The 19221-nt window shown below is 46.4% G+C and overlaps 1 protein-coding gene across 1 annotated transcript in view; it reads left to right on the forward strand.

Annotated features, from left to right (window-relative positions):
- Positions 1-19221, forward strand: part of DSCAM (DS cell adhesion molecule) — a 360122-nt gene that overhangs the window by 292645 nt on the left and 48256 nt on the right. Inside the window, exons 19-24 of the mRNA XM_036348591.1 lie at positions 5703-5856; positions 8229-8346; positions 9601-9764; positions 11344-11442; positions 14931-15119; positions 16280-16570. Coding sequence (XP_036204484.1) covers positions 5703-5856; positions 8229-8346; positions 9601-9764; positions 11344-11442; positions 14931-15119; positions 16280-16570 — 1015 coding nt within the window. The remainder of the gene's footprint in view (positions 1-5702; positions 5857-8228; positions 8347-9600; positions 9765-11343; positions 11443-14930; positions 15120-16279; positions 16571-19221) is intronic.

Below are 19221 nucleotides of genomic sequence, written 5' to 3' on the forward strand. Positions count from 1 at the left end.
ATCGGCTTTAAGAGATGAAAATAGTGAAAGCAAATGAAAATAAATCCAATCAAAATGTATTATACACAAGAATTTTTAAAACAGAACAAATCTTAAATTGACCCAGGTAACTTCCTGTTCTTAATGTAAGCGAGACCGTGTCTCTGCCACTAAAAAGAAAGATTTCGTATGTTTTGCAAGTGCCATTTCCCAGTGGTGGAAAGAGCTACCCATTTTGTTTATTCTGCTTTGGGGGAAGTTTTTAAAAAAATCACTGTGGCGAACATTCTATCTACAAAATCAGAGCATTCCAGTTTTGTTTTGTTTTAACCACGTTAATCATTTGATGTAGAACTTTTTAAAGCACCATAGTTCTTTGACAGAATTAGTTTTTTATTAAAACGTTAATTGCATTTTTAAGTGGAATTTTTTAATATCCATCAGACACGCTGAATAATTTGATCTGAGCAGCCTGCTCGCTACTCCTTTTTTATTGCATTCAAATAATTTCTAGGTCATTATTAAAGTCACTGAATACAACAGACATTCCCTCTAGTTAGCAGTCAGCGGGTCTGCACTCTGAGAGGCTCTGGCCCTGGGGGTGCGGGGAGGGAGGGTGAGGCAGGACCATCCTCAGGGAGCCTGAACTCTGTCCAGCAGGGCTGTGGGAGGAGCACACAAGACCAAGTTCCAAAGTGAAACAAACATCAGGTCCTAAGAGACACAAGCAAAGGGCAGACAGGGCACCTGATGGAGGGATGACAGGGGCCACAAGGCTTTACAAGTTCATCCGCTGAGCTCAGTCGTGTGAGGGATTCAGAAATGAACGCAGTAATTATTGGGGAAACACCCAGGTTTACAGAAACTATTAAAGAGCCATTGCAGTCCCTCATGGTGGCTACTTTTATCTTATTGTTCTGGTTTGGACACAAAAGGAGAAAGATTACACCAAAACCATGAGGCAGAATAATTCTGGAGTGAAGGCAGGTCTGGGAGACGCTGTTCCCAGGTTTTCATGGGGTGACACTGAAGCGCAAGAACCTTCCAGCCACCTTCCCATCCTGTTGAGGAGGACGCTGTCAGGTTCCTTAGAAATCCATGCCTCCACCCCCAGGCCTGAAGCGAAGACCCAGAAAGGCCGAACACGAGTGCAAGTTCTGTGTGGGTATTGTTACGTTCACACCATCAGCTGCTCTTGCCACTCTGGGTACCAGTTTAGGGAGGCAAACGTGTCAGAAGACTTATTAATAAAAACTAGACATTTTTTTAAATCAAATTCATGAAGTTTCCATTTATTTTCCTAGGCATGTTGCCAATATTAATCCTGTCCTCGACTACGACAGGAATGCTCTTGCAAAGGGAATTCAAAGGGTTTTCTTTCCAGATTTTAGCAGAAATGTGTCAGAACCCTACCTTGTCTCATTTTAATGAATCCTCCATCTGCCAGCGACGATCATTTCCTGCTCCCTTGGGACGGGAACTTGCCTTACAGTGTACACCCTGGAATTGAGCTCAATAAATGCGTCTGCTTTCCAGCTCAGCAACTATGTCTGAGCTTTGTCTGTGACTAAGCCTGGTGCTAAGAGCTTTTGCGTAAGTTTTCTTACCACCACCCAAGGCAAAGATCTGCAGGACAGACCGTGTATATGGCTGGACAGGTGTCCTGTGCCCCTGGCCATCGGTCATCAGCCACGGGTGCCCACACATCCAATGGGGAACTGTTGGTATGATTCCGAACAGTGAAAACCATGAACTTGACCTCTGTAAGCACAGTATGAGTCATAGCTCAATAGGAAGACTATAGAAATATGTTATATTTTAAGTGGGTGTCTCAAACAGAATGCCCAAGTCTTCCCTCAAGAATGCTATGGGAGAAACTAAGATGGCGGCATAGATAAACACCGGGAAATTTCTGCTTCCCACAACAATCGATAAATGCATCAAAAACACAAGGTGGACATCATCCAGAGCTACAGGAGGGCTGGCTGAGTGTAAATTCTACAACTAGAAGGAGAGAAAAGCACACTGCGAGCGGGAGGAGCTGCGGAGGTGGCGTGCAGAGGTACGGGGGCTCGCGCGCGCGCGGAAAGGGTCTGGCACCTGAGGACGCGGCTGTCTTTTTGAATCCGGAGGGAGACACAAGCTCCCGACGGCTCTGAAATCCGGTTCCGGGAAGTCTCTGGGGACCCAGGGCTCATACGGGGAAATACTGGACTGTCTGGCAGCGGGCGAGCTTGAGAGCAGCTTTCCCTCAGAGGTGCTTGCAGCCGTTGCCGGGACACTGGGACTCGCGACTCCTTAGGGCAGGGCTGAGGCTCCGCCATAGCTGCTTTCTCAGCCCTTTGATTCCTTGAGACCCCGCCCCACCCAGGCTGCGGCAGAGGCTTTTGCATATGAATGCCCCGGCCATTTGCAACCTGTAATTACCTAACCGCAGCTGGGCCAGATAGACTCAGAGCTTCCAAGACAAGGCCCAGGCCCCACAGCGGCTTGCATTGCTACACAGCTGAGCATCATCAGGGCAGCTGATTCTCACTGCCAATTGCCCTGGAGGTCAATTCCTCCCAGTGATCCTACAACAACCAAGGCATAGCTACAACAAGACTGTGCACAAAGCCCACGAGGGGGTGCACCAAGAGTGTCCACCTCAGGTAACTGGGGAGGCTGAGCTACTGGGCCCTACAGGACACCTAGCACACAAAGCCACTCTATCAACACAGGGAAGCAACCAAAATGCGGAGACAAAGAAACAGGTCACAAATGGCAGAAATGGAGGAAAGCAAACGATTGGATATAGAGTTTAAGGCCACGGTTATAAGGTTTTTCAAGAATTTTATGGAAACCGCCGATAAATTTAATGAATCCCTCAATAAGTATAGGGAGACCATGGAGGACATGAAAAAGGACCAACTAGAAATTAAGCATACACTGACTGAAATAAAGAATAATTTACAGAGATCCAGCAGCAGAAAAGAGGATCCCAAGAATCAAGTCAAAGATTTGAAATACAAAGAAACAAAAAATACCCAACCGAAAAAGAAAAAAGAAAAGAGATTCCAAAAATATGAAGATAGTGTAAGGAACCTCTGGGACAACTTCAAGCGTACCAACATCAGAATTATAGGGGTACCAGAAGGAGAGAGAGGGCAAGATATTGAAAACCTTTTTGAAGAAATAATGACAGAAAACTTCCCCTACCTGGTGAAAGAAATGGACTTACAAGTCCAGGAAGCGCAGAGAACCCCAAACAAAAGGAATCCAAGGAGGACCACACCAAGACACATCATAATTAAAATGCCAAGAGCAAAAGATAAAGAGAGAATCTTAAAAGCAGCAAGAGAAAGACAGTCAGTTACCTACAAGGGAGTACCCATACGACTGTCAGCTGATTTCTCAACAGAAACCATGCAGGCCAGAAGAGAGTGGCAAGAAATATTCAAAGTGATGAATAGCAAGAACCTGCAACCAAGATTACTTTATCCAGCAAAGCTATCATTCAGAATAGAAGGTCAGATAAAGAGCTTCACGGATAAGAAAAAGCTAAAGGAGTTCATCACCACCAAACCAGCATTATATGAAATGCTGAAAGGTATTCTTTAAGAAGAGGAAGAAGAAAAAGGAACTCTTACCATTTGCCACAGCATGGATGGAACTTGAGAGCGGATAAATACCACAGGATCTCACTCATTTGTGGAATATAATGAACAACATAAGCTGATGAACAAGGACTGATCCAGAGACGGAGAGGCATTGATTGGACTGTCGGGACTTGGAGGGAAGGTAGGGGAGGGTGGGGGTAAGGGGGAAAGATCAACCAAAGGACTTATATGCAAGCATATAGGCCTAACCAATGGACATGGACAACGGGGGGGTGAGGGCATGAGCGGGGGTGGGGGGCGTGGGGGGTAGAGGGTAACGTGGGGACAAGGACACATATGTAATATCTTAATCAATAAAAATATATTAAAAAAAAAAAAAAAAAAGAATGCTATGGGTTGATCCTGTCATGTGACTTCAGCTCTAGAGAAAAATCTGCTCACCTTACTCCACAATCTCTGATGGGCCAAGAAATAAATAACGTGGCTACTGCTGAGAGCCGTGTGCATTGAGAGTGGCTAATTAATAAATGCTAGGTTAACTCCAGATGCTGATCAAATTGGCGTGTTTAAATACTTTTTAGATGCGGAAGAACAGACTTTGTCTCAAGTGGCTAACAGGAATGTGTGATAGGCACAGGCTAATTGGCAACCCCCGTCCACAGATGCCCTGTTTCCTTCCTTGTGCCAGGCAAAGAGCTGAGTTAAAAATGAGCCATTGCCCTAACCGGTTTGGCTCAGTGGATAGAGCATTGGCCTGCGGACTAAAGGGTCCCAGGTTCGATTCCGGTCAAGGACATGTACCTGGGTTGCAGGCACATACCCAGTAGAGTGTCTGCAGGAGGCAGCTGAATCGATGTTTCTCTCTCGTCGATGTTTCTAACTTTCTATCCTTCTCCCTCTCCCTTCCTCTCTGTAAAAAATCAATAAAACATATATGTATTTTTAAAAATGAGCAATGGGGTAGAATTCCCCATCAAGAACCATGGCTATGGAAAGTCATATCCCTGGCACCAAAGCTTTCTTAATGTTGGCTGCTTCTGGATTTCCATGGGTCCTGAACTAACACTTACATCTTCCCTTAAAACAAATGTGTAGCCCAATCATATTCACACATTCTAGATTCATTCACAGTTTGGGCACAATGAAATCTTCTAGAATGGCTAATATCCCTGTCAACTCTAAAGATGATGACCCTGGAGCGTTAAAGATCTCCTAGAAGAAAATTCAACATTTAGGTATTTAAATATTGAAAAAAGTGTCTTTCTTCCTTCCTCACACATGTCTCCTACCCCATTTGGTTCTCTGACCCCTAAGAGCCGTTGTCTATACCCCGCAATTCTTTATGCTGTGGCCCTAGAGAGTCAACTTCTGCTTTGTTTCTCTCTACCCCTCCACGCTCATGTAAGGCTTCAGTCTTTGATGCATCTGCCTCGCTGAAGTGTCAGGAGAAATCTGGAAGTAAAATCGATCTCTTCTCATTGAACATTCCCAGTATTTGGAAAGGATTGTCACAGATTGAAATGCATGTAGAAATTAGCAAGTCAATTTAAACACGCTTAGATCGTTGTGTGGGGAAACTTGGTATCCAATAAAAAGACAATTAATGAATTGTAAATACAATCCATGGTTTCATAGCTCGTACTAAAGTACTGAGGGAACATTTCATAAGGAAGCTACCTGCTTCGTCCCTCTTTCACGGAACAAGCATTCTGGACTGAGCATTAAAGAGAAAGATTTAATCAAACAGATATGTTTTACTGTCCGGAGTGAGCTTCCCTTTAATTTTTTCCCCCCATTTAGCTTTTTCTCTTAAATGTGGCCACCGCTTGAACGTGTCCACAATGTTTGAATTATGCACCATTTATCAATAAGTGACGCTGTTTAACATAAGTCTGAGGTCATGTGCAGTGCACACCTCCCCCGGAGGCCTCTCATACCCGTGAGCATCCCTCTCTAGACACAGCGAGACATAGCCATATACATAGCAAACCCAGCCTTTGGAGAAGGATTAGAGGAGGGTTTTGACTCTGATGATAGATAACATGTGAATAGCCATTCTTTGGGGATATTTGTTTGTGCCCTTTGCCTTCTTGAATGTGGGAACATTTGTGTCTCCTGTCACAGGTGATCAGCGAGTTCGAAGCCTCTCCCGACTCATTTTCCTACAGAATCCCGAACCTGAGCCGGAACCGGCAGTACAGCGTCTGGGTGGTGGCCGTGACCTCAGCCGGCAGAGGCAACAGCAGTGAAATCATCACGGTAGAGCCGTTAGCGAAAGGTGTGCCACCGTAGTAAGGACCTCGTTGGCCATTGTGATTGGGCTGGTTTTAAAGTCTCTGTTCTACCTGAACTAAAGCGTACAATGCCCTAAACATCAAGTAAGCCAGAATATCACATGTTACCACATTTCAGCCCGAGAAATAGTGTTGCTGGTGGCTGGCACTGGGCTTTGGGGAAAATCAGAAAAGAATCCTCCTAGAGGTGAGCACAGCACTAAGGGTGAGTGGCCTTTCAGCTCAGGGTGCCTTTGGGAAAATTAGGAAAAGGGGACCGCATTCACCCTTTTGTGTAATGAAAATCACCACAGAGCAGCCTCCCAAGGAAGTTCTACTTGCCTCAAAACTAGCTATCACACTTCTTAAACGGAAAGGTCTCTATTTGGTCTATAGAACTTGGAACCTTACAAACATAAGAAAATTGCGTGCTCTTCTCCCATTAATAGAATGCTATAAACAAAGACCTTGAGTAGAAGTGGGAAGTTGGAGTCACCAAACAAAAAGTTCCTGTAAGTGAATATGCTGATCTTTACCCTGAGATGTTATACTGGTTCTCAAAGGCACATACATATGGGCACAGAATATTCTTATTTTCCCCTGGTCATTGCTGCCATCCGGGGTTTGGGGTCCCCCTAAATTACCACTCCTCATGAGTAAAGCTATTTACATCGCAACCCCAGGCCAGCAGGAGGTGCCCCCTGACTTTTGAATATATCACATTGGCAATTTATTACTAATAAGGTTAGAGGTGCCTGCAGGAGAAAATAAACCTGCCCAGATCCAGTGTTACCTCCACAAGCTCTTGTACTCATAACTGTGAAAGCTGAGAAAGAAGCAGCACAACGTAGCGAGGGGAAGGAACAGAGTGGTGTCGCATTCTGAAGGCAGATAGAAAATAAGCGTATAGTTGGTAAGAAAAGTAATTAGTGGATTTTTTTGTCAGTTGTACTCTTTGGTCATGCTATCCAGCTGGCCTAACGTTTAGAAAACATTGGTTATCACTGGGCATAAGGACTGCTCTGTGGGGTAAAAAAGGAACTGCAACATGGACATAGGAGTAGCAATAGCTTTACCTCTTCCCTACTTTGTGTGTCCAATGTTACATCTCCAGACATAGCCAGAACCAGCCTGGCTGATGCAGGAGGATGTGACATGCTCAGAGGAGTCACAACTGGCAACTGGCCACTTCCAGAGGAGTAGGACTTGTCTGGGGAGATGAAATACCATTTGGTAATTTGGTCAATGATTTGGAGTGCCCATTGCACGTTGGCACGATGCCGGGGATACAGGGGTGCCTGGCTGTGGAATCGGCATCCCGGGAGTTTCAGAGGCTCAGCATAAAAACACAGCCAGCCCAGTGCAGGTATTTCTGGACAGGTGGCTCTCCTAGGTGGCTCATTCCATGTGGTGACTCAGGGATCTAGGCTTCTTCCATCGCAGTATTTGAAGTCCCGGGGTCCTTCATCTCCAGCCATGTAGATAGAGAAAGAGAGAGCATGGAGGCTGTAGCAAGGATGTCACAGGCCAGATGTGGCCGGGCTGAGCTTCTGGAGGGATCGTCCCAGAAAGCAGTGTCCCAGAGATGGACACTAGCTTTGCCTCTAGAAGGCGGGTATCTTGGTGCCTCTTTTAACTTTTGTGTCTCGTGCAAGAAGGTGGCACAGGAACCTGTCTGTGCTGCCCTCCTGTCTACAAGGAGGCCTCTGCTGCCACAGGTCCACCCCGGGTTTTCCTCTCTACCTCTGGGCCCTCCTGCCACTTGGGAATGACAGCCTGTTGGAGCCTCATCATCACTGACCTGAGCAAAGGGCTATGCTTCAAGGGAGGCCCCTCTGAAAATGCGCATTGTCCTTAACGTGTGGTAGTCGTGCTGAAGATCAAGTGGATATAATAACGTCAGGAAAGGCCGGAACATTGATCGATAGGAGTTGTTCCAGTTTTACTTCTTCCCGTCCCTCAGAGCTTTATGCTTTGTATTGCCTGCTCTCTCTGATATTAAAAGTATCTTTTAATGTGCAGTTTGGGTGTTGAGATGAATTGTTTAATAAAGTGTTTTGAAAAATAATTGGACTCATAGAAAACACAGCCTGGGATGGAGCTACTGGGCTTATGAAGCCCCAAATAATTAATGTGGGCTCCTCATGTTTAGTCAATAGAAGGGGAAAATGCCACAGTGGGGATTTTCGGCTGTTTGTATGTTCTCCCAGTGAAAATGCCGTCTTCAAACCCAGGTGCCAGAGACTGGCGTGGACAGGGATGCTCACGGGCAGGGCTGCAGGCCCCTTGCTGGGGTGCTGCTGTGTTGGGGAAAGTTATCTTGACCTCTGTGTAGGCAGGTCTGCACATTAATCGGGCTTCTCTGTTTGGCGTGCAGCTCCTGCGCGAATCCTGACCTTCAGCGGCACGGTCACGACCCCGTGGATGAAGGACATCGCCTTGCCGTGCAAAGCTGTGGGCGACCCCGCACCTGCGGTGAAGTGGATGAAAGACAGGTAACCAGTAACCCAATGTGTGCCGTCAGCGGAGCTAAGACATTGCACCAGAGACACTGAGTTGGGTCCAGTGAAAGCTGCAAAACCTGCCCACTCTTCCCAGATAGAGAAGAGAGGGTGGGAAGGGACCTGGGCTCCAGCACTAAAAGGAACTGATCGACTATGTAAATCCTCCCTAAATTCAGAGCCTTTAAGTTCATAAAAGAAGGATTATAAGGAAAATAGTTTAACCAACCCAGTATCCTCTGTGGACGTTTTCTGTACCTTCTCATGTAAATTTCTCATATAACTGAGATGAATGTGCCCAAGGGTATGTAAGACTTAGCACTTATCTCTTCGCCTTCCGAGATAATGGGCCCACTAGCCCTAACTCAAACGCTCTGAGAAGGGACTGTAAGAAATAAGGACTTTGCTAATGTAAAATCTGGTTTCATTCCCAAAAGTAATTATTAAAATAATAGCAGTGAAGATGGGGGGAAAGTGGGTGAGATGTATTGTGACCGTGTAACTTTTTAAAGTGTTTCATCTCTTCAAAGGAAAAAAATAGGACTTAAAGGATTGAGAATTCACTAGAGAGCGTAAAGATTTGATATAAAATGGATTCAGAAGAGTACCTATTTTCAAATAAAAGCACTCAAAAGACATCAACTATTGAAATAATGGTCTTGGCCCAGCGACCACTTTTCTCATCTCTTTTAAAGTCAGTTCATCCAAAGGAAGGATGTAAGCTCCCAAGGTCAGGTGGCATTCTCCCTGAGGTGACCCCACACGGCTGGACAATCGCTGCCGTGGCCTTGGGAATGATGATGAGGGAACTCCCTTCATGCTAGGGCCAACTTGTCACCCCTTGACATACCACTGTCCATTTTAATGTCAAAATCACGAACAACTGTAACATTAAGTGAATCTAGAAGAGATCCCAAAATCCAGTTGTTCATAGTATGACTTGGTCAATGGCACTTGTCCCCACAGAAGGAATCCCCAGGAAGAGGCAGTCACAGGTGTCTACGTGGTGGAGGACACAGCAGGCAGGGACATGTGTGAATCCAGGCCCTGGACAGGGACTCACGTCAGCATAGCATTTTTTACAAAGAACACAATTCAGCTGATTGTTCTCATGATAGAATCATAGTTTAGTTCTTATGAAGCCAAACGCATTGCTTGCTTCAAAGAGAGTCTTTATGCTCTTCCCCAACCTCAGCTAACCTGGATTGTAATTTCTTTAATCTGTGCCTTTTTCTTCCTGTGAGGCAGTAACGGGACGCCCAGCCTGGTGACGATTGATGGGCGGAGGAGCGTGTTCAGCAACGGGAGCTTCGTCATCCGCACGGTGAAGGCGGAGGATTCCGGCTACTACAGCTGCATCGCCAATAACAACTGGGGCTCCGACGAGATCATTTTAAACTTACAAGTTCAAGGTACAGAACGGTGGGGCTCTCTGTAATGATATTTGTCATATCCATGCCTGTAGGCAGAAGCAGGTAGAGCACATTTAAAAGTCAGCCTTGAGAAAAAACTCCTTGCTGTTTTCGTGTTGCAAAAAGTACATATGTTCATTCTGGAAAATATAATGAAACAAAGCAAATAGAAAGCATTCATGATTCCAGAGGTCACACCCGTTCCATTTTTGCAGATAGAGAGCTGGTCTCATATTCCTTCACGTGAGCTTCGCTGACAAAGCCGTTCTCCATAACTTCCACGAATCGCATGGTTCACTCTGCATATGTATAAGTGTAACCCAGAAAACACAAAAAGCAAGTCTGAACTGAGGCCCTTGATGTCTGCTGATTAACTCAATTCTTATGTGCAATATGTAAAAAGGACACTAAATTCTATATTGCTGTAATATTTAATTGTGTATTTAATAAAACATGTGGAGTTTTTCTTAGCATACATAAAAGTACACAACAAACTTAGGATTGTAAATTAAAATCAAGTGTAAAATCCCAAATGGCCATTGACTGGGTTCCTGTGTGAATGCACCTGATTTTTATTGGTAAAGACATCTTTGGATTTAAGTATTGTCACAGTAATAATCACGGCAAGTGAAAATAAAATCAATATTGTCCTCAGCAGAAGGGACGGGAAGAAGAAAAACTAATAGTTACTAGTTTTTATAACTATTTAAAAAACTAATGCAAAATTGATCTGAAATTTTAACTTGAAGTCAGGAGAACTCCAGAACATTTTAGAACATAGACACCATATTGTGACTTGAAAGAGATGGGTCTACTTTTCATGTCTTTGGGTTCATATATCCGGCTGCCCTCAGAAGTAAAGAAAAGGGCATTTTATGGGAAGCTGTCACTATAATTTGGATAACCTGATTCTGAATTTCTCTGGCGTTATTATCCTCAGAGCTAATCCAAAATAAGATCAAAGCCCATTGGTTAGAAGTATGCAATCTTCAAACCCTGTTATGAGCATTGTAATTCAGATGCTGCTGCTCAATGGCACACCTTGGATTTTCGGAGCTCGGCGTGTGTGTGTGTGTGTGTGTGTGTGTGTTGTGTCTTGGGGGAGTAGCTACAAAGAGTGGAAAATGTTGTAGTTCTTTCCCCACAAGCCATTCTTGTCCTCCCTCTTTCGCATCACTGAGGAGAGAGCAGCTAAGTGGATGCCACTTACCTTTCTCACTATAATCATGGTTGAAATACAGGGTAAAATACTGCATGTCTCCTTAGTAACTTTAAAGAAGATTTCAATTAGTGATGAGCAACTCAGAAATTCAAGGAATCGGTGAGGAAATGAGTTAGATATAAATCCAAGTAGAAATGTCGTTGAATTTCCTTTAAATAATAGATTCACTCTGCTCTATCTCTTTAGCCCAGGATATCAACTAAATAGACATCTTGACAGAAGTGAATTGCATATTTTGGCAACCTTGAACACTTCTTTAATGAATGGCTGATAGACGTGACTTGGTAAATGACTGTTCAGGAAGATTAAAGATGTGAGAAACTAATTCTTGTTTTCTAACAACTGTTTCCTGTCTAGTGCCACCAGATCAGCCTCGGCTTACAGTGTCCAAAACCACATCTTCTTCCATCACCCTCTCCTGGCTCCCTGGGGACAACGGGGGCAGCTCTATCAGAGGTAAAAAGGAATAGGTTGTCCACAATCATTGATTAATTGTCATTATCCACAGGCTGTAAAGTGACACATCCTCATCCGATAATCTTATGTTTATTCCTCCCAAAAATACATTCTCTGATGAATTCTTCCATTTCCTCCACAAGAAACCACATCTACTGTGATGGTATTTGTTGAAATGCATCGTTCACCCACAGAATCCCATTCGCAAAATCATCGTTGTGTCTCCTGAGTGAAAGAGTAACAAATGCAGAATAGAAAGCAAAAACAAATGTGCTAACCTCCCCCCTGAGATTCCGCATACCATTTCCTCCCCATGTTGTCAACACAATATCATTCATTCATTCATGTACTCAGTCATTCATTCAAGTAACCACAGTTACTGTTCTTGTACAGGAATAAATGTTGGAGAACTTAGAGTTTAGATAGAAAATGGTTGATGTGTCCAGAGCTTTTGCAATGAGTGCAAAGTAGAACGGAATAAAGGAGGTTTGTAATGACGGAATGAGACAGTGGTAATTCTAGCATTAGTGGAGTTTGGAAAGCATCATTCTGAGCAAGTTGTAGACCAAGGGAAGGGAGACATCCCAGCTGAGGCTGCAGATGCACAGAGTGAGGACTGAGTGAGTGACCAAAGAGGACGGGGTGGGAGAGGATGGAAGGCTCAGATTCCCAAAGGCAGAGGATATTCTCTGTGAGAAAGCAGGTAGGGTGAGAAGTCAACTGGAAATACAGGGCATTTTAGGGTGAAGCCAGTGGACGCTGAAGCCCCTGCTCCCAGCTCCTTCCAGCGCACGAGCTGGGTGCCACATCCCTTCCCAGCTTTGCACTCAGGCTGCAGCCAGGCTGGGTGTTTACGCACCACACAGATGAGAAATGCTACCAAACAGGACTCTTTTTTTTTTCCTCAAGAGCCAGTTGTTAAACATTTATTAGCACTCCTCTGGCTGAAGGGGAGGATCTTTCCTTTTTTTAGGAAAGAAAGAGGTGAGATTATTATTTAAAAATAGTTGGATGATTAGGGGTGAGGATCATTTGTGGGTTTGAGGAGTGTGGGTAAGATTTGTAACAGCTGCCATGTGAATGCACGGAGAGTCATTAGTAGATGAACAAAGTCATTGCCAAGTGGGAGGGTGGCCCCAGCTGCAGCTAAACAGCACAGATTGTAGTGGTCACAGTTATCACAGCACAATGACTTCCTCAAGTGACTCTGGACAGCTGGGAAGAAAAGCAGATCAGAGATGACAAGAGCTGGTGACTGGGGGGATAGGTGCAGCAGGAAGTCAGAAGATGAGTGCAAACAGCCTCCTTAGAAACATGGTCTACCGGAGGTTCTAGGCTGTTAGAGAACCTTTTTGTGGGGGCACTGAGGGGCCCTAGTGCTCTCGGCTAAAATGAAATGAAAGAAAGGGAAGAAAATGAAGTGTTGGTCCTGAAGGCGGTGGAGCATGGGAGAGGGAGTACAGGAGTGTCCCAGCGGAAGGGCTTAGAGATGAAGCTAGTTTTAGTCATGAAGAGTTTCCAAGAAAAGGCAACCAGGGATCCCCCAAACACAGCAGTGGCCAACGCCATTAGCAGGGGGGTTCCCATCACCAAAGGTTAGAAGAGCTTCCTGTAAGTGGTGGAAGTGGAGGAGCTTAGAAGGGGAATCTAATAGCCATGATGTGCAGGGCACCAAGGAGGCGGTTTGGACAGAGCTGGAGCGGAAGTCAGGATATGACGGTGGGAGCAGGAGCACACCGACCCATCAGGCACCTGATTTGTCCAGATTTGTCAGGTATCAAAGGAGCTTCAAGGAGTGAAGATCAGGGGCACAGAAGAAAAACTGAGGCTCGGGAGAGAGGACGGACACTAAGGCTGCAGAGGGTGAGAGGGAAGACGAGGAGGAAGGAGTAGGGAAGATACTGACCATACTTGGGAGGAGGAGTCAGAGATGGTGATCTCCATGTGACAAGTTTGGACAAATGATGATGCTGCCAGTGTGGGTTTAGTCGGCTCCGTAGTGTGGAAGTGAGCAGCACTTTGCCAGTGTTAAAATGGAGTTCATGAGCAAGATGGATATAAGGACACCAAGCACCAGGCAGGCTAGACCCTGGTTGCCTGGGTGTGACCATTTAGGAGACAGGGGACAGGGACAGGGCAGACAGGATTTGTTCACCCCAGGGAAGGTTGGGGTAACAGGGATGAAGGTCATACCAAGGAGGAATGTTTCAGTGACCACAGGGGCAAGGAGCATGAGCTTTAGATTCTGACATTGATGTTTGAATCTGTCAGACCCTGGGATGGTCACCTAACCTCTCTGGACCTCAGAGTGTTCCTCTGGACCTTAGAGCAGTGGTTCTCAACCTTCTGGCCCTTTAAATACAGTTCCTCATGTTGTGACCCAACCATAAAATTATTTTCGTTGCTACTTCATAACTGTAATGTTGCTACTGTTATGAATCATAATATAAATATCTGATATGCAGGATGGTCTTAGGTGACCCCTGAGAAAGGGTCATTTAACCGCCAAAGGGGTCGCGACCCACAGGTTGAGAATCGCTGCCTTAGAGGACATAATCACTACTTCATAGGTTACACGAGGTAATGTCAGTAACTGGCTGAGGACGGTGCTTCGCACATAGTTAGAGCTCAGGGAATGGCCAGTTGTTGTAACCTGTAGCAGAAGTAAAGGTGCATAAAGTACATGTGACGTATTAGAGGGGTTTTTCAAACCAAGGAGAAGCCAGGTTCCCATCGCCATGCTGGGAGGGCTGCAGGGTTCGGAGCCGATTCTCTGGGTGGCTATGAATGAGTAGAGGGTGGTAGAGAGGATCCCTACCACCATTGATAATATATCCCTTTCCCAGAGCTTTGGTCTCTTAATGACAATTCAGCTTCAGACCGTGCTCGTGCCCAAGGATCTGGTGCGTGGGCTCTGAAGGGCAGCTGTTTAGGGATTGAGTGTCCATTTCCCTCTGCCCAGTCCACCTCCTAAAAGGGAACGGACAGAAAGTGGTTTTATTCTCACCACACCACCCAACAATGCCACTATAGTAATGCCGGGTGTGGCCTAAATCCCTCACTAATCATTACATCACCAGGCACTTCTCAGGCCTGGGTTAACTTTCCTGGGACCAGAAGAGATCCGATGTTCTCCCAAGATGTGAGTGTTCTGAGAACTCCTGTCAAAATGCAAACATCGGCCCTAGCCAGTTTGGCTCAGTGGATAGAGCATTGGCCTGCAGACTGAAGGGTCCCGAGTTCAATTCCAGTCAAGGGCACATGCCTGGGTTGTGGGCTTGATTCCCAGTAAAGGGCGTGCAGGAGGCAACTGATCAATGATTCTCTCTCATCATTGATGTTTCTATCTCTCTCTCCCTCTTCCTTCCTCTCTGAAATCAACAAAAATATGTTTTTTAAAAAGAATATATTTTAAAAAATGCAAACAAAAACCAACTGCTGATAGAAACAAATAACACTCTTTTGAATGCATTTCTTGTCTTCTGAAGGTTACATATTGCAATACTCAGAGGATAACAGTGAGCAGTGGGGAAGCTTTCCCATCAGCCCAAGCGAACGTTCTTATCGCCTGGAAAACCTGAAATGCGGTACTTGGTACAAGTTCACACTCACTGCGCAAAATGGAGTGGGCCCCGGGCGCATAAGTGAAATCATAGAAGCGAAAACATTAGGGAAAGGTACGTATGCCTTCTTCTTACTTCTGGAGTTCCTTTGTTTTCCAGATGGAAGGGGACATTGGCATCACAAATGCATCACATATTTGCATGTTTGTTTGTGTGTTTAAACTCTGTTATTCCCAACATGGGTTTGACTGGGTTACAGAGTAATGAGAGGGATGGCTCGTCCTTATGGAGTATTCTGGTTATTTTATTTTATTTTTAATATCTCATCTGCAGCTAAAAGAAGTGTCCTTTGAAAAGCAAGGGCTTTCGTGCCAACATAAAGTGTCTATGAAATATGATATTTGCCCTTTGACCTTCTAGTGTGATCTTCTCCCTTTCTCACCCCAGACCCTCTCTGTCTGTAGCTTTCATATCTCCTCAAAGACCCTGCTCTGCAGGTGGGAAGTGACTGGGATAGATTGTTAACCTTTCATGTGAAGTGGGGGGTTTTTAATCTGAAACATGGACCTTCGAGGAGATGAACCCCAAGGGAAATTGCATCTTACGGTGAAATTTGCAGCCCTTGGACCCCAGGACGAGGGAGGACCATAGCTGTAGGGAAGGGTAGGTGAGGAGGTAAAGAGGGGGTCTTTGCAGGTTTCCCTGGCATCTGCATTTGAACCAGTGCTGTGGGCTGGATGGCAGGGGCGCGAGAATCGAGCAGGTAGAGATGTTCTTGGGCACCTGAGTTTCAGATAACCTGGTGAGGGTTCGCATGATGAGGGACTGATTTATGCAGAAATGCCATGAGGTCTCTGGGCTCCAGCATGAAGCATTCGGACAGTGAGGGCTCCCTGTTGGTATTTCCCAAATCCAACCCTGTCTTCTCTGGAGTCAGGTCACCCCCAGAGACAGGTGCGCCCACTGCAGAAGGTCCTTGGGAGCCACTCAAGGACATGCATATGTGAAATTGCATTATTCTCCAGGGAACCAGAAGATACAGGAAAATGACCTTGACCCACCCAATGTTCCCTCTCAAACCTCGGTCATTACAGGAGACAGCCTACTGAGCCATAAGGACCCTATCCATGGTGGACCAGTTGGGAGTGGCCTTCGAGCCCTACTTGTCCTGAGCCCCCTGCCTAGGTTGGGAAGGAGCCTGCGGGGGACATGACGCCTTTGGCGGCTCTCATTCGCTGTCCCATGAGCTGATCCTGTTGTGCCTCCTCCCACAGAGCCCCAGTTCTCGAAGGAGCAAGAGCTCTTTGCCAGCATCAACACCACACGCGTGAGGCTGAACCTCATTGGCTGGAATGACGGCGGCTGCCCCATCACCTCCTTCACACTCGAGTACAGACCCTTTGGGACCACGGTCTGGACCACGGCTCAGCGGACCTCTCTCTCCAAGTCCTACATTTTGTACGACCTGCAGGAAGCCACGTGGTACGAGCTGCAGATGAGGGTGTGCAACAGCGCAGGCTGTGCGGAGAAGCAGGCCAACTTCGCCACGCTCAACTACGATGGCAGTAAGCTGGCTCCACAGCCCTCCTATCTGTGTCTGGGGACATGTGCACGTGCTCACTGTCTCTTTCCCATCTGACATTCATCCTTGGCCCAGAGTGACCCCTGCCCACAGACTCCATGAGCCTTCAGTGCCCCTCCCTCCAGGGCTCCCTAGCTCATTGTACCCACATGGCCAGGGCTGTCATCCAGAAAGAAGGGACGAGGGCCAAGGGGACTGACATTAGGGAGTCTTGGTGAGGAGGATGCTCTTCAGGGTGAAGGACTCTTCCCACGTGGTCTGTGCCTTGTCCGTGACTGTGCGCTAACAGTGCCCTTGTTGTCTCCCACCCCTTCCACGCCCATCCCAGTCCACATACAACTTTCTGTTTGCTCTCATTAAGCACTTAAACTGCATGTGCAAAGCCAGTTGTTCATCATAAACAAGCTTGTGTTAGTCACTGAGAGAAATAGAGGCACTGATGGGAATAGAATTATGTCACAGGATGCTAATACATGTGCATGCATGCACATACACACACATACATATACAGACACGCACACACACATAGGAAGTTTGCATGAGCTTTTTGAAAACCAGGTGAGGTATCTTGTGATGCTGTATCGTTAATGATGTATCATTAGCCTTGATTTCTGCAACTCCTATTCGAGGGCCATTTATTGGTATTTGAACAAGGGCCCAACCCAGTGAAGCTGGAAGGTGGCGGCATTGAGGGCCTGCGTCTGGGGAGCTTTAGGAAGCCCCAGGAGCAGCACGTTGACACTGCTTCCGGCGACCTGGCAGGGACGCCCCTCAGGGGCTGAATTAGGGCTTTAATCGCAAGACAAAACCGGCTGCAATGTGTCAGAATGTTTGGCTTAGCTCCTCAGCGCCTTCTGTCCAATCTTCACGGATCAGAGCAGACCACGGTGGTGGGTGACTTAGCCTAGAAAGTCTGAGCCGGAGCAAGCACCCCAATACTTGACTTACCACAGGGCAGGTTAAGGGGTGTTCCCTCCTCTGCTATGTGCACTTGGGACCTTGTTTCATTAAAGCTCTGTAACTTCCGTGGGGTACAGGCCATCCTGTCCTAAGACAAGAAGGTCCATGAACCTGAGGACCCTCAGAAACAATCTAAGGACATGAATGAGATGAGGTGGCCTGGGACCCTCCTCTGGAAGTCTTGTCTTGGATTGTCCCGGATGACGGCCGATGGCTGCGTCTCCAGCATTCCAGGCCTGGGGCCCACGGACATAGGAAGGACCTCGGGTGGCAGCTGTCTGGTATTGGCCGCACCAGCCTGGGCCCACCTGTGCCAGGCACTCTGCCCCACAGCCCTGGGACAGCCTGCCCAGCTCCTGGACAGTGACCGTTGTCCTGCTGGGCTGATGTTCTTCTAGCTTTCCAGCCCTAGGTTACACGCGACATCATTCAAAGCTGTCCCCATCCCACCGGCAGAGGAGCACTTCCCGCATGCTCCCCGCCCATCACAGTTTACTTCTTTGGTTTACACAATAAGTGACGTGGACACTTACGGACACTTTCCTTAGTGTCTGAGGCTTCCCCTGAGTCCTTTGCTAGCAGGGACCCATGTAGGTAGCAAGTAGATTTCTCACTTTCGATTACTGACTTTCAGTAATTGACTTCCGGTAATCACAGGGACAAGCAGCTTCTCTGTAATCTGCGCAGACGCCAGGCAGTCAATGCCCCGGTCGGTGATGTGTTTGCAGCGAATTGTTTAATTAGAAACCGCTCGCGCGCAGAATGAGAAACTGGTTCTCACTCGAGCGGGGCTCTGCAGATTTTAAAAGTGTGTCTTCTGCACATAAAAAATGCCATGCTCTCACTTATCCCGGATCTTAGATTATAATCATGAGAAAGTCCTGTGAGCTGCATTTAATTTCCTGAAATCGGAAATGATTTTATTACACTAAGAAATACGAGTACATTTTTCTATTTTCCTTGCGAAAGATGACGGGTTGCTCTGAACCAGTTTCGTAGACATGGAGCTTTAATATCTCTCAGGTCACATCCGCCCAAAGAATTCTCTTCACTTTGGGAAAAACAACCATTAACAATGAGCCTCACATCTGCACCTGTCAGGTTTCAGATTCTTGCATTTCTTTATTGCCTCTCTCCTCTGCCATTTCTTTCGCCAAACGCCTCTGCTCTTTCTTGTGTTTGCCTTGACTCTGCGGACCCATCCTCACCCGCATCCCTTCTGTGCCTCTTCCCTGGGCTCTGAGCATTTGCAGACTTCGGTTTCCAGCCCCAAACACTGCCAAGTTGGAAGGACATGCGTCCTGATCACATAGAGAACTGGGTTCTGTCCTCCCTGCCCTGCCTACTAAGTGCAAGCTAACGGTCATGATTGTTCAAGGCGAAGGTGTATTATTGCATTTTTTCTAAACCACGGGCTTCCTGGCCCTTGTTTGACATGGAGAATACAGTGGGATGGAGGGTGTTACATAAAGAAGGATGCCTGTGTTTGCATCTCTGCACCATTGTATTTGGCCTCTTCATAGAAAGCAGCTGACGGTGTTACCTTATAATTCTAAATAATCTGAATGTCCCGGTGCTGTTTAAGTGTCTGGTCCAGAAGTAGCCTGCGTTGGGTACCTGGATGGCTCCCCTCTGAAAAATGAATGTAGCTCTTTTACCTAAAATGAGAGTTTC

This window comes from Myotis myotis, unplaced genomic scaffold (genome assembly GCF_014108235.1).
Source record: "Myotis myotis isolate mMyoMyo1 unplaced genomic scaffold, mMyoMyo1.p scaffold_m19_p_2, whole genome shotgun sequence".
Lineage (NCBI taxonomy): Eukaryota > Metazoa > Chordata > Mammalia > Chiroptera > Vespertilionidae > Myotis > Myotis myotis.